The sequence below is a fragment of the Furipterus horrens genome, unplaced genomic scaffold, assembly GCF_987537825.1.
Source record: "Furipterus horrens unplaced genomic scaffold, mFurHor1.1.pri manual_scaffold_17, whole genome shotgun sequence".
NCBI classification, from domain to species: Eukaryota; Metazoa; Chordata; class Mammalia; order Chiroptera; family Furipteridae; genus Furipterus; species Furipterus horrens.
Window position 1 is genome coordinate 116,080,111 of NW_028327187.1, and position 15,939 is coordinate 116,096,049.

At 47.1% G+C, this 15,939-nt stretch overlaps 1 protein-coding gene across 2 annotated transcripts in view; it reads right to left on the bottom strand.

The window, feature by feature from the left end:
- The window catches only part of WWC3 (WWC family member 3), a 109,671-nt gene that overhangs the window by 69,529 nt on the left and 24,203 nt on the right, over positions 1 to 15,939 (bottom strand). For both annotated transcript variants that reach the window (XM_090264518.1, XM_090264517.1), the window contains exons 2-3: positions 5,358 to 5,467; positions 181 to 384 (exon numbers count right to left, since the gene is read on the bottom strand). In XM_090264518.1, the coding sequence (XP_090120644.1) occupies positions 181 to 384; positions 5,358 to 5,467 (314 nt within the window). The remainder of the gene's footprint in view (positions 1 to 180; positions 385 to 5,357; positions 5,468 to 15,939) is intronic.

Consider the following 15,939-nt stretch of genomic DNA (forward strand, 5'->3'; position numbering starts at 1 on the left):
TGCTAAGGAGGTGCCTAGCGGATGACCAGCTGATTCCAGTGTGGCCTGCCGATGACCTAACGGCATGGGAATAGAACATTGATGAGACTGCCTTGCCCGAGTAGTTTGGTGCTTGCAGATAACCTAGCAGAGAAATGGCTTTGCAAGGCACGTGTTAAGTGAAGGAGTCAGTCAACTCACAGCTGGCGTATGAGTGGCTGTCGTCCTCACACAATTTGTGCAGCTTCTGGAACTCCTCTTGAGCCAGCTCGAAGCGCTGCTGCTTAACCTGGTAGATTTCTTTCTTGGCATTGAGAGCCTCCTGGGCTACAATTAAGTATTCCTTCAACATCCGCTCCTGCTCTCGCCTCCACTGTTCTCTGGGGTCCTCAATCTGGGTCAGCTCTGAAACGGAGAGCGTGAGATGTAAGTGAAGTAAGACACACATGTGCGTGCGTGCACACACACACACACAGCATGTAAGTGACTTCAGAGCCAAAGCTTGAGGTTGACTTAGTCGTGTGGTTACGGGACGAGTCCATATGAAAGTGAATCACCAGGACGCACACTACGACAGAGTCCACATAACTAACCTGCGTAGAGCACAGAACCCTTCTATTTTTATATCTGCAGTTAAAATGAGGAGAAAACTCTGCAGAGACGCACCAGCTCACCGGAGGGGGAAGACACTAGACAGGTTTTCGCACTGTAAGCAAACGCAGGCGGGGATGAACCAAGCCAGCCCCCTTCTGCCTGGCCCCTTGGACCGGGGTGCCGGCAGCCCCGCTGCCCTCCGGCCCGGACCGCGCCTGCCCCACACCTGCCCCACGCCTGCGGCCCTTCTGCATTCCTCATGCGCTTGCTCATCTCCTCCGCTCCACGAGGTCCCCGTTGCCCAGTGCGCCTTCCTCACCCCACAAGCTCCCGCAAGGGCTCATGCTACCTACCTCTGGCTCCAGCCTCTCTCCTGAGCCCTATCTTTGCTTCCCAACTGCCTTCTCAGTGCTTCTCTGCGTGGACAGACCCGAGGTAATTCTGAGTCCTTCGCCCAAAGCAAAACTCATTCCCACGCAGTGCCCTTTTGCTCCCCAAAGCAAACCAAACTGAACAACAATGCCAGCAAATGCCTGCTTCTCCTGCCCTCCCTCTTGAAGTGGACGGCATCGTCTGGACGCCCGCACTTAGCTGCCCTGGGAATCCAGCCTGGGCCTTGTCCCCAAAGAGGCCCTGCTCGGCTCCCTCACCCGGAATAGGCCAGGGGTAGAGCACAGGCACACAGCCTCGGTCATCGTTATATTCTCAGGACACTTCGTCAGCCTGAATCCCAGAAGGCCGTCAACTGAGGACCAGAAGGGGCTGTCTGCTCCGAGGGCAGAGGACTCCAGTCCCGAAATCAGATCCTCAGACTGAGCTGCGGGCAAGACACCCCGCCTCAGGAAGGCCGGCCCTCTTCGTGCAGTGACTCTGCTAGCGGAGGTCCCAACACCAGTAAAAAATGGAAAACAGTGTCCCTATTCCATGTTTAGTGTCCCCAGGCTATGGAGACTCTGCTGTAATGTTGACATATTGATAAACATATGCCGGCTGCTGGCAGCCAAAACAACATAAGAGCATTCATAGGAAAGAAAGGCTGGTCTAATTCCCCCCACCCGAATCCTAAGTAAATGCACAAAATAATCCCGACAGTGGGTACCCGAGCAGCACTGTCACAACCCTAATTCAACCACTTACTGACGAATGGATGAAAAGGTGTGACCTATCCACAACGGACTATTATTCAGCCACGAAAAGGAATGAGGCGCTGACAGACTACCCGGTGCTTGAACCTCAAAACCATCATGATGAAAGAAGCCAGACACAGAATATCACACAGGATCTGGCTCCATTTATACGGAATTCCAGAAGGAGGCAAATCTGCAGACACAGAAAGGAGAGACTCCTGGTTGCCAGGGGAGACTGAGGGGCAATGAGGAGTGACTGCTCGCTGGTTTGGGGTTTGACCTTGGGGTGATGAAATGTTCTGGAACTAGACAGAGGTGCTGGTTAACTTCACGCTCTGTGTAGTTCACCTCAAAATGGTTAAAAATGTAAATTTTATGTCTCGCTTACTTTAACAGACACACACACGCATGAATGCTTTTGCTAGGATGTTTCAAGTAAGTTCTTCTTTTAAAATGCCTCCCGCCAACACCCCTCACCCCCTTTACACTGCCACCCCAGGGCCCTTAAAAGCTCACGTGGGAAAATAAGAAAGCAGGAAAACGGCAAAAAGCAGGGTCTTGCCCTAGCCCCGGAGTTCAGATTCAGCGGGCCTGGGCAGTACAGTCACAACTGTTTGTAAGTGCCCAGTGTCTCTAAGGGTTATTCAGTAGTGAGACCCACTGCGAGGACCGGCATTGTCACCACTCTGTCCAGTGTGCCAGAGGGTCCTGGGCCCCTCAAGGTAGTCAACGCAGGGCCCCTCTGGTCCCTACCGCACTGTCAACCTGCACAGTTCAAGTTTAGTAGAATTCCCTCCTTGGGTTCTGTGCCTTTTGAAAGCTGTGCTAGCAAGAGTTGGCTTCTCAGGAGTCAGTTTTCTGGAATGGGGTCTTTGGCACCCTGTGTACAAATTTTTAGAATGAGAATAACTTTTGTTGTTCCTGAAGAAAAAAAGAGGGGGGGTTGTCTGAAGGCCTGAAAGGGAAGAAGAGGCAGAACCTGGAGCTGATACCTTCATCCGTGTCCTCTGGTGCTAGGTCACCCCAGTTATACTCTAGGTGGCATTAAGAAAGTCCTTCCCTGCCTGGTGTGGCTCAGTGGATTGAGCACCAGCCGACGAACGAAAGGGTGGCTGGTTCGATTCCCAGTCAGGGCACAGGCCTGGGTTGCGGGCCAAGTCCCCAGCTGGGGGCATCATGAGAGGCAACCACACATGGATGTTTCTCTCCCTCTCTGTCTCCCTCCCTTTCCTTCTGTCTAAAAATAAAATAAAAATCTTTTGTTTAAAAAGTCCTTAATGTCTAGAATGTCCCGTGGAAACCTTGAGGGTGGAGACTGGGTCTCACTTTACTGTGTCCCCAGCGCCGAAAGAGGGGCCAGAACAGAGAAGCCTCTAGAACACTCGCTGTGATTCAGCGGCAGACGAGCTGGGGCCATGGAGGGATGAGTTTATGACAGACAAGCCAGGACAGGTCCTGGGCCTCAGCCGCAGGCAGGCTGACTTTCCAGAAAGGTTGTGTAAGGCAGATGCCTTTGCTGCTCAGTCACACCACCTGGGCCCGGGAGGCCAAAGCCTGGAGATGAAGCTATGTTGTGCGCAGGCTCACAGCACAGCGACCTGGCCGAGCCGCCCTCCCCTGGGGGAGGGGCCTTCACCTGTGGGAACTGCCCTCCCCTGTGGGAACTGTCCTTACTTGTGGGCGTGGCCCAACCCTGTGGGAGTGGCCCAATCTTGTGGGAGTGGCCCTCCCCTATGGGAGTGGCCCAACCCTGTGGGAGTGGCCCTCCCTTGTAGGAACTGCCTTCACCTGTGGGAGGGGCCCTCCTCTGTGGGAACTGCCGGCCCCTGTGGGAGCGGCCCTCAGCTATGGGTGCTTCCACCAGCAGCTGGGAAAGCAAGCCCAGATGGCCAGACACCCCAAACACACACTACTGAGTCAGCCTGGGTGGTGAATCCACCTAGAAGCCCTCTTGCCCCCCGGATACCTGTCTGGGAAGCTGGGCAGTACCTACCCCGACTGGAATGCGAGGCTGAGTGCCACGTATCAAAACGGCACTGCCTCAGGGCTGACACAGGAAGCCTGGCCATTCAGGTCTCTTTCTTTGTTTTTTTTTTTTTTCAGCTCAAATTTTTTATTATCTGATTCAATGAACACAAAATTGAATTTCAATAAATAGGATTAAAACAAAGAAAAAAGGGAAAGAAAATAAGATTTAAAAAACTGTTGTTCATTAAAAATGTGCATTTAAGATTAACATTGAGGATTTCTATAACTCACTTCTTGTTCTTCAATTGTAATTGAAAAAATTATGAGTTAGTAATTCTCTAGATTAGACCTTTTTGCATACTTTGAATAAACACCATGCACATTAACGTTTTTAAGTTTTTAATGTGACAAATGAGCTTGTTTCTTTCTTGTTTAACTAGCTAATCCAGACTGGATGGGCAACGATGCTATCCTCAGGGAATGATGTGTATCTAAACTGCTTCTGGTTTGGTTTGGTTTTTCAATTGCAGTTTACATTCAATATTACTCTGTGTGAGTTTCAGATGAAATATCAGGGGGACCACTCTGTAAAGTACATGACTGTCACTCAATCTGCCATTCAGGAGGTGAGTCAGCAAGTGACAATGAAGGAATCGGCCCTAAAGGCACTGACCTGGGCTGATCACACAAAGGGGACATGCAGAGCCATGGGGCCAGAGTGAGGGAAGAGCTTTGAAGTCACTCATGTTGGAGGCACGGGGCACCCACAGGCCCTCCAGCCTACTCTGCACCTAACACACCGGAGGAGAGAAAATACAGTGAGGGGAAGCTGTGCTTTATGTGTCTGCTAGTAAAAAAGGACACTGACAGAAACACTACAATGAAAATGGGAGAGAGTGAGTCGGTGTGACCCTGAGAGAGAAATGGATGCCCAGAGCGCACCCAACTGCGGAAGGCTGGCGGACAGGCACAAAGCCAGGAGTGAGGGTGGGGAACAGATCTAGAATGGGATGGGGCCTGCGAAGCAGGGCGTGTCACCCCCGGCGCTCCTGCCATCTGGGGGTCGGCTCATTCCCATGCGGGGCTGCCCTCGGCCATGCGTGACAGTTGAGTATTACCAGATATTACCTCGTGTCCCCAGAAGGCAAAATCTGTCCCTATGAGAACCACTGCTCTAAACAGTCCTACAAAGCAGGCTGGCATGGTCAGGGACCCACAGTTTTAGCTGTAGTCTTTACACTGTTCCCTCCCTTCACAGAGATCAAAAAGGCTTGGTGTATTCCAGTTATTACATGTAAAAGCCAAAATGAAGTTAAGGTAATCACTTGGGCAGTTAATTGTTCCACGAATGTGTAAGCTCCACTTTGTGATAACCAACCTTCTCATTATGAGAGGTATTTCTAGTTCCAAAGTGCCTGGGAAATGTATTCCTTATATTAGATATTATGACCCTCCATTAAACATATGCCATGCAGTTCTCAGCAGCAGACAAGCAAAGGAGCTCCGTAACCGCTTCACTTTGTAAAGGAGTCAGCTAATGAAAACTTCAGATTACCTTTATAAGGTCCAGTTTAATGCTGCACTGAGCAGTAAGGATCATTTTGCTCTACAAAAAGAGCTTCTGGTATCTTTGAGATCAACATGAAAACTCATTCACATATGGTAAGTCAAATGTGGCACTCTACTTACTATTTATGTGGTCCATGTAGTAAATTCCAATTTGTTTGTCATAGACAGTTTCCCATCCTAAAGGAAGTTCATCCCCAACACAATCGGCAAAGGTCAATGGCTTTGTTATCCTGCAAAATAAAATGACAAAAGCAAGTTGAAATATGAGGTCAATTTTGTGTAAGTTTGCTGAATCGACTGTAGAATCAGGATTTAATATGAAATTATACGTTATCTTGTCAAATTGTCTGGTTTTGCCCCCAGCTTTTGGTTGGCAAATTAAATCATCGGCTTTGCTTAAGTAATAGTCAGTGACAATATCGGTACACTCACAGTTAAAAGCATTGCTATCTCACAGCACAACTTTAAATACCAGCAAAAGCATATTGAAAGTTACAAAACAGGTAAGACAAGCATCTTCTTCCAAGCAATGCGTTTAATGAGGTGATGACAGCGGAATGCAGCTCTTCCACAACAACAGGACAGCAGCTCCACTTTGTCCTCGGAGCTAAATGTCCCCCCTCCCAACTTCCCATACATTACAGCTTCAGTGCAGCCAAATGTAATCTTCCTATGACCAGTGGTCATAAGTTAAGGTGTTAAACGTTAACTATTGGCCAAACACAAACATCCAAACAGGCATGGTAACGATACAAGGAGATGCCTACTGATTATTGCCTGCGCACCTGACCCAGTAGGAATCAAGATTGAAAGGGGTCCTTTTTGTTTTCCGGAGAAAAACAACAAAAGCATGTTGTCTACAGACCTTCCTGAAGTAAAGCTGATTAAAAAGTTGGTTTGACACAGATAGATAAAGGAAAGGTTTCCAGATGGGCTTCTTGAAGTAGAACGCCCCCCTCCCCACGCCCCATGATCACACTGATTGACAAGACAGCTCTTGTATGAAATGGGCCACACCTATAATTGTCTGAGTCCGGGCACCTATCTATTTGGTAGTCTCTATAAATGCACAGACTGACATGCATGGGAATCCGATAACCTAAATTTCGCTAACTCGATCCTCCCACGTCCTCTGTCCAAGTCCCTGGGCCCAGGAAAGCGAGACACCATGACCACGGCCAAACCCCACAAGACCACTGTAAATTTTGAACATGTTACTGTCCCAAACTGGTGTGGCCACAAGGCTTTGTCTCTCCCAGTAGTGTTTAGAAATTGATGAACACCATCAGAAAGGCACTGATCGGAACTCATCTTCATTTTAAACATATGGTTTTAAGAAATTAGAGTCAGTATCAAAACAGAAATACACAAAAGGTAAAATTCAGCATCGACATCCTCCCGAATATGATGTACTCAAAACCCCACAACATCACAAGAGCCTATTGTGTGCTGGTCCCATCCCACAACACAACATCCACAGCACAATTCCTTTATGGGTCGGGAATGGTGTGCTGGTGGTCTGATTCCAAGTCAAGCAGGTAACAGCAGGATTTTGTGTGTGATTCCAATCCTGAATGGGACAAAGACAATGCAACTTTAAGATAAAAATCACCACTGTGATTCCCAGTCAGAGCACATGCCTGGGTTGCAGGCCAGGTCCTCAGTTGGGGGTGTGAAAGGCCACTGATCGATGTTTCTCCCCCTCTCTTTCCCTCTCCCTTTCTCTCTCTCTAAAAGTAAATAAAATCTTTTTAAAAAAGATAAACTGAGTCCTGAGTACATCTCTGTATCCTAGATTCATGAATAAGCCTAGAGAAAAGTGCCCAAGAGCAGGCGCAATCCAAGCACGTTTACATACGTGATCTTAAGTGGAAGAGCAGACCTCACAGCACTGCTGAGCCCACCTCACTCACTTTACAATGCAGAACTGTTATGAAACTATTGTGAATTCATATTTTTCAATTTTCTGTCCAATAACCAATGCAGGGAATTATAATAACACCTCCATACTCCTTGCTCCAAAAATAAACTGATACATTTTGGTGAATGCTATTTTGGCTTGCTATAGAGTCCACATCTCTTGACTCTGCTTCCTTTGTAAACAAAGCAGGGGGTTTGCATGGCTGTCCACGGCATCGGTACGTTGCAGCGAGCCGACGAGGATTCATGGCTCTCGGTCTCTACGTCCACAGGAAACTGACCGATTCCTGGCTGTTGGTCTCATCCGTCCACAGGGCGCACATTTTCAGCTCGCTTACTCTAACCTGACAGCAGCTTGGACGGTGATGAAGTTTTCTGGCTCTCTAAGACAAAAATGGCACAGTACAAGGCAAGGACAAGGGTTTCATGCAGCAAAGGGGGCAGCTGCCAGCAGAGAGGAGCGCGTAAACCCACTCGCTGGATTCATCCGTCCCACTGTGAAATACACTCACCTGCAGCAGCATACCCACGGCAGCCAGCTTCTAAGATGGCTCCCAATGCTTCTTGCCCCTAGTCTTCGTGTCCTTGTAATCCCCTCCCACACTGAATAGGGCTGACCTGTACAACCAGCAGGATGTTGTCGAGAGGACAGTGTGTGGCCTCCAAAGTAAAGTCATAAAAGACACCGTGCTGCCATGTCATTCTCTCAGATGGCCAGCTCTGGGAGAAAGCAGTACCATGCTGTGAGGACACTCAAGTAGCCCAAGAGAGGGACGCACATGGAGGAGGACTAAGGCCTCCTGCCAATGGCCAGCACTAACAGCCAGCTATATGAGCAAACCTCCTGGGAAGTGGCTCCACCAGCCGCAGTTAAGCCTAGGAGTGAAGTCTAGGAACAAACAACTTCCATCTTTACAAAGACTTCACTAAGGGGATTAATATAATTTACCTAAACCCTTTCCTACTATGCATAGCTACATTATTTTCTAACTTTCACTAGTATAAATATTCATAAGAGCTGTTTGGAAAACAGTTCTGCAATTTCTTTTCTTTTCTTTTTTAAAAGATTTTATTTATTTATTTTTAGGGAGAAGGGAAGGGAAGGAGAAAGAGAGGGAGACAAACATTGATTGGCTGCCTCTTGCAGGCCCTCAACCAGGGACCTGAGCCTTAACCCAGGCACGTATGTTGACCAGGAATCCAACTGGTGACTTTGGTTCACAGGCAAGTGCTTAACCCACTGAGTCAACCAGCCAGGGCTGCAATTTCTGAAACAGTTAAATAAAGAGTTTCCATATGACGCAGCAATTCTATACCTAAGTGTATACCCAACACAAATAAAAATATTCCCACACAAAAGAATGTCTGCAACAGCATTCCCCACAACAGCCAAAAGGTGACAACGCCCAAGGGTCATCACCTGATGAATGCATACATAAAACATGGTCCAAACTAGAGAAAATTATGCTTAGTGAAATAAGCCAGGCAATGCAAGAAAAATACCATATGATATCACCTAATACAGGAAACTAAAGAACAACACAAACAAAAGAACTAAATAGAACAAGGAGCAGAATAACAGTCAATAGGGGGGAGGGGGGAGGGAGAGAAGGGGGTAAGTAGGGGAAGGTTCAGTAAAGGAACATGTATAAATAACCCATGGACATGGACAGTGGGGTGGGGATCGTCTGTGGGAGAAGAGGTGGGCTGGGGGGGGGGGAAGCCATGGGGGAAAAATGGGACAACTGTAATAAAAAACAAAAATAAATTTTACAAAAATATCAATATAAATAAATAAATAAATAAATAAATAAATAAAAAAGCATGGTCCATCCACATGATGGAATGTTATTCAGTCATTAAACATGATAAAGTACTGACACAGGCTACAACACGGATGGACCTTGAAGTCATCGTGCTGAGTTAAAGCAGCCAGATACAGAAGGCCCCATCCTGTGTGGTTCTAGCTATAGGAAATGTCCAAAAGAGGCAAATCCATAGGTAGCAGACCGGTGGCTGCCAGGGGCTGGGGAAGAGAGGCGGGCGGAGTGACTGCTAATGGGTATGGATGGGGCTTCCTTTGGGGGTGATAAAAAAAGTTCTGGAACTAGATAGTGGCGATGGTTGCACAACTTCGTGAACACTGGATACGAAAAACAAGTAAACTGTATGCTTTAACTGGTGAATTTTATGGTATATGTGAACTATATCTCAATTTTTAGAACTACGATGAAAGGAACATCTCTGTGTGTAAAGCTCATAATCTGTATTTACAATTACTTTTCTTTTTTTAAGTTTCCCAGAACTAAATCTACGAGGGCAAGGATGCGAAGCTCCTTTCTCCATATCTTAAATGTAATGTGAAAAATCCAGACAGTAAAGTGTAAAAGAAAGGACATAATCCAGAAGCCCTGTTTATTTTCTCTCCTCCTGTTTGCAACATTTTTCCACAGCTGATATCATATAAGATACAATTTCATATACTGATTTCTTTCATTTGCTTTTTTCTTCAGGACCTTTAACTCTTTGTTAGCATCCCTTTCTATCGTGCTGGAATCTTCCATCATGTGCAGAAAACCATAATTTATTTACCAGGCACCTCAAGTCATCTACCTAAGCATGTTCCAATTGTCTGCTCTTTACTGTAAAGAACAGATATGAGCTTACAGTAAACGCATGATACATACTGCCAAGGCGCTTGCCCATCAGCATACGTGCCTACCAGTGAAATAAGTGACGGTCTTTTTCATCACCCTCTGGAGATATCTTTAGCACATTTGTTCAAGGGCTCAGAATAAATCCATATGGCACAAGTATGCTTTACTTTCAAGGAACAAGTTGGTAGGGAGTACAGTATAACTTTAATAGCATTTTCAGAATGTGGGGGAGTTGGGAAAACATGGTGAGCAATGAACTGATAAGCAGGGTACCCACTGTTCCCACGCTTCAAAGCGTGCTCTAACATTGTATCTTATGGCCCCCAGGCCAACTCTCACTGCTCTTCTTGCTCCATCTCCCCATCTGAGCAACGTCAACCAGGAGAGTCACTCCCTTTCCCTGCCCCAACTCCCACTTGGAGATATTCCCATTGCAGGTTCTCCCCTTAACAAATGGCTCTTCTTGGCCTCAGCACAAAAAATGAGTACATTTTGCATTCTTACCAGAGCTGGGCCACAAGAAGGAAGAGAAGGACAGAAGGGACAGAAGGACAGATGGCACCAACACTGGACTTCTTTTTATCCCCTTTTGCCTATTGCATCCTGCAGGGCTCTTTCAGAAGCAGCACTGGGCCATTTCAGCCCATGCCAGTCCCAAGAGAGCCCGGTTTCCTGGTCTTGAAAATGGGGATGATCATATAAACCTCACAGGCTCATGTTAGCAGGGACAGCCTCTTCGGTTTCTGCACGGAGACCAGCTCCGTCCAACTCCCCCTCCTGCCTCCCTCTCGTTGCCCTAGTAGACTTGCTTCACACTGTATGAGTTTACTTTTGCTGCTGTAACAGAGGACCACAAACTTGGTGGTTTCAAGCAACGTAGACTTTTATCTGACAGTTCCAAAGATCAGAAATCCGGGTTGATTTCTCTGAACTAAAACCAAAGTGTCAATAAGGGTGTGTTCCTTTCAGAGGCTGTGGAGGGGAATCCGTTCTCTCGCCAGGTCCAGCTTCTAAAAACTGCCTACCATCCACGGCAGCTTCCTCCGCCTTCTAAGCCAGCCATAGCCAGCTGAGTCCTTCTCGGGAGGTCTTGCCTCTCTGGTTCTCCCTCTTCTGCCTCCCTCTTCTACTTACAAAGACCCTTGTGATTACATTGGACTTCCCTGAATAATTCAGAATAATCTGCCCATTATAAGATCCTATAGTTAATCACATCTGCAAAGTCCTTTCTGCCATGTAAGGTAACATATGCACCAGTGGCAGTCCTAATCAGGACGTGGACATCTTGGGAGGCCATCATTCTGCCAACTACAGGCAGCCACTGGGGAGACGGCAGGGCCAGAGAGGCTGGGCAGAGCAGTCAGCGGCACCATGCCCACCTTCCTTGCCAGGCTCAGGGGCCTGGAATACCTGATATCAGCTATACCAACATGCAGAAAATTAGAGGTGGGCAGCAGACAGCAAGAGCAGAGAGAAGAGTGTAAACACTGATTCTTTTTTTTTTTTTTTTAAACACTGATTCTTAACACATTTTCTTTATCAAAAAAAGGCCAGGGCAAGCCTCTGCCACGTGGACGACACCTTCCAGTTTCCTGGAACAAGATGACCGTTATATTTTCATGTCCTATTTGTTTTCAGTATGCTATTCATTTCTATGTCAGTTCCAGACCAGTCCTCAAGAAACTATAATGACTTCCTTCACCTTTTCTAACATATGTGGCTCACGGTGAGTTTCAGGGCCCACTGGGTCATCGACACCGTGCGGCGACTTAGGCTCCATTTGCCATGCTAGTTCCCTCCCCAACTTCAGTGGTGTAACATCGACACCCAAAAGCCAAGGTTCTCACTTAGCACTGAGCGGGTCCCTGGACTCCCTGCAATCACTCTAAAACACTGATAAGCACAGTCCAGGACTTTCAGCAAATTCCCGGAGATGATAATCACCCCAAAAAACTAAGCTGAGAAGCTCTTGTAGGAAGATTTCGTCATCTCTCCATCAAGGTTAAAAGAGCAGTGAATGTCCCACAAACCTGCCACATTCATCCTGAAAAGTCACTAGAATAATCACAACATTTACATTTTAACTCCAGGTATTTATTTGGAATAACATAGTGACTTGGCAATTATCACCGAGCCACAATTCCAGAATTTAAGATAAAGAGTAATCATACCTAGAACTCAGTCTAAGCACTGCAATTGACATTTCAGTGTATTAATGTAGCACAAGGGACCTGATTTTAGTGATAAGAGTTTTAGGATCACTCTTGAATTACATTCGTGATTTCTGTGTGAAAAGATTGTCTTCTTGAGAATAAAAATAAATTATACATTGTCAGTCTTTTCATCAACTTTAAGAGAAAGCTAACAGTTACGGTTCATGGACAAATTTCCAGCCTAATCTGAAGAGCAAACAGCTTCTCAAAGACACCTTAAGGAAAGAGAAGACCTGGTTTTATGAATGGCAGTGCAGCCACAAGACAAGTGACCACAGAGAATAGGATGTGGGTGAATCCTTTTCCCCAAGTAGCCTAAAACTGCATTTGTATGAGACCTCCAGTCTCCATGGCTTCATTTCAAAAAGACAAAAGGTCTACCACCCTGCTTTAGACTCTGCTTTAGTATCGCCAAGTTTTGCCACTAGCCTTTATGCCTCAAACAGGTACATCATCGTCATCTTTTCCTAGGAACAAAACATCATCTAGGGGTGCATTTGTCTTCCTGAAACTCCAAATGCAAAGCCAGGGGCCAGCACATTCTGAGGGGCACTGCTTTTCACAGTGGAAAAACAGGCCGGCTAGCCTGATGGCAGGTGGATGGTAGAGTCTGTTCATAGTCAACTCATCCAAGTTGGAAGATCAATGGCGCTGATATTTCAATGGGGATATTCATCAGATCATAACACCCCACTTCGAATCATGCGACATCCACCTCTTCCTAGTCACAATAAAACGGTCATGCCCCATCAGTTGAGCCAATATTTAAAGCTGCCTCTGGTAACTTAGCATTCTTTCCCCAAAGCAATGGAGGAGCAACACGCAATGATTCCACCAAACGCCTACTTCACTTTCCTCTTGGGCACACAGAAATATCACATCTCCCCACTTCCTGAACAGCTGGCTAGAGCCATGTGACCGGGGGGCAGAGGTAATGTACACCCCTTCCAGGTTTGTCCTGTTAGCTTCTGGCAGAACCCTCCATGCCCAAAATCAGGCAAGCCAGAGAGGATGGCTGCTGGGGTGTGAATGCTCATGTGCCCCCAAATTAATATGTTGAAACCCTAATGCCCAATATAATGGTACTGGAAAGCATGTCACCCAGCAGGATCCCTCTGTCACAAAAATAACAGAAAAAGAATTTCTTATCAAGCCCATAAAGTACACAATCCTAAAACCACTTTGCTCATTTCCACATATCAGTTCTAACAGGACAACTTAAGAGTAAAATAAAGACACACTTAGGCCAGTTGGTAAAGAGGATTTCTAGGGCAGCACTATCTAATAAAAATACAGCAAGAGTCATATACTTATTTTTTAAATTTCTAGTAGCCATACTTACGAGAGTAAAAAGAAACAGGTGAAATTAAGTTTAATAATATATGTTATTAGACCCAATACATTACAAGTAGTATCAACTTAACACGTAATGCTTATGAAAATTATAAACAGGATATTATGCACCCTTTTTTTGTACAAAATCTCTGAACTCCAGTGTGTGATTTACGCCAAGAGCCCATCACATTTCAGGCTGGCCACGACTCATGCGTTCAGTCGCCCATGTGTCTGTGGCGACTGCACCAGACAGCTCGGCTCCAGGGCCTCACCTAGTTCTGTGACTGACTCTATGAAGGACTGTAGCGAAACCCACCAGCTCAGACCGAGCGCACTTAAGAATCATCTGGCCTGAGAACCACCTTCTACAAGCCCCTCAAGGGGACTTTAAAGAGTCAAGTTTCTAAGACCATAAAACCTCATGCAGGGAAGTCTTTGCTTCCGCCCTGCCCCCTTCGGTCCCTCTGTATTCCCAGCAACCTGCAAAACCACTATGGCCCAAGGGGACTGTTCTCTCTCTTTGCCATGCTTTCCTCTTCCAATTCTTATTCAGGTCCTTAGGGGGCTTCCCAGATGTGGCCCGGACTCCTTCTGCCCAGCCCCAGCCCACCCCAGTGAAAAGTAAGTGGTCCTTTCCTCGGCCAGCCTCAGCACTTCCTCTCTCCGCCTGGACACTTACTAAAACTCTACGAAGAGCTGTAACTGGTTATTTGTCCATGTCACATCTCCCCTAGTGTTTGTTACGTACTGGGCAAGAACGGCATCTTCTCTGGCTCTGTCTGACCTGCCCCAATAGGCGCTCCACTGCACATACAAGGGTGAGCCACAGACTTTACCTGATCCATGGTGAGGGGGGGTCTGCCACCAAATCTATGCCTACTGCAGCTCTAAAGCTGTTGGGGGTGGTGCTGTCTTGATAGAATATATGCTCGTGAGCAGCTGTGCAGATCTGGGGCTTGAGAGACTGGATCTGAGAGCATGGGCTACAGCATGACGGATACATTGTTTCCTCTTCGGGGAGGGACTACCAGGTGCTGGGGACCTGTCTACCAGCGTGAGAGGAAACGCAGGCTCGTTTAATTAGCTCTGGACCTTCCAATATTCCACAGCTGCCCACTCCGCATACACACCCACCCTCAGTAGCCAGTGTCCTCTGGATGGACCTGCTTGGGTCCTCCTCCCTGGGCTCCCAACCGAGGGAAGCTGGCCACCAGGGAAAACTCTGGCCACTGCAGTTCATCCAGCAGGGAGGGTGGAGGAATGACGACTCCCAGGAGAGCTTGACTTCTAGAAGCTGCCTTTCCAAGGAGGAACCACAAAAGCTGGTGTCCCAAAATACACACACAGACAGAAAGCATTTCAGTGGCTGTTGGGGAGTGGAGCAGGAAAGGGGACATGACGGGGGGATGATGGGAGACGGGGATGTTCTAAAACCAAATCCCAGTGATGGTCGACCAGCTATATACACTTGATAAAACTCATCAAGCCGCACAAAAATGGTGAATTTCGGGTTTGTAAATAACGTTTCACTAAGCTGTGTTAAAAATACACACACATATGCACACATACCGAGGTTTCTTCCTTTTTTAGTCTTTATTATAGTTTTTTTCCATTACCATTTAGTCCCCTTATACCCCCTCCCATATTGAGGTTTCTAGTAAGAACTTCATTTACAGTTGGAAGAAACAATTTCAGGGTTCCAAGTCACGCGAAACACCCAGGGGAAGAAGAAAACTACCAGAAAATTCGGGTGCTATCATTAGCTTCACCGCCACCCCACTCACATTAGGCTGTTACACACAATCGGTGGTTCTGATCCACAGATTCCAAGTCCTACTGCCACGACACTGGGCTTCTGGTTGCGTGTGACACAAAACAGTGGCCTTCCTTTTGGAAGCAGTCAGCAGCGCTTGCAAAGGCAGTGCTTCGGGATATGCCTACAGGTGGGCGTAGCCAGTCACACGGCACCGAAGGGCACGCAGCTTCACCCAGCAGGCCTGAGCAAAGCTCGCAATGCGCTCAGCCGGACAAGGAGAATTTCCTTTCATCGGCAGCCATTTTAAGAGGTGGGTCCGTTATCGCCACCTCCGCTTCACCAAGGAGGAAACTTGTAAGGACGCACACGTAATAAGCGGCAAGTCCCGGTCACAGAAGTGGGCAGTGGAGACTTGGAAGACGCCTGCCCGGGTACCCAGCAGCTCTCTGCACTCCCATTGAATGCAGGGAGGAAATTTCAAGCAAAAATCAATCGGTTTCAAGAGCCAATCAGACAGGAAACCACCATCCCTGAGGAAAATACTAGAAATAAAGATGCTGCATGACTGCTATAAGAATAAGCAGATATAAAGGACCCATGGACACGGACAGCAGGGTGGGGACTGACTGTGGGAGAGGGGCGAGGTGGGCGGGGCAGGGGAGAGGAATGGGGGGGGAATGGGGACAACTGTAGTTGAGCCACAATAAAATACAATAATATATATTAAAAAAACAAGCAGACATGGGCCGTTCTCCGCTTTTTAATAATTTTGTATCTCCCTTACCCTCCTAATTCCTAATGATTACTCTGATAAGAGCCCA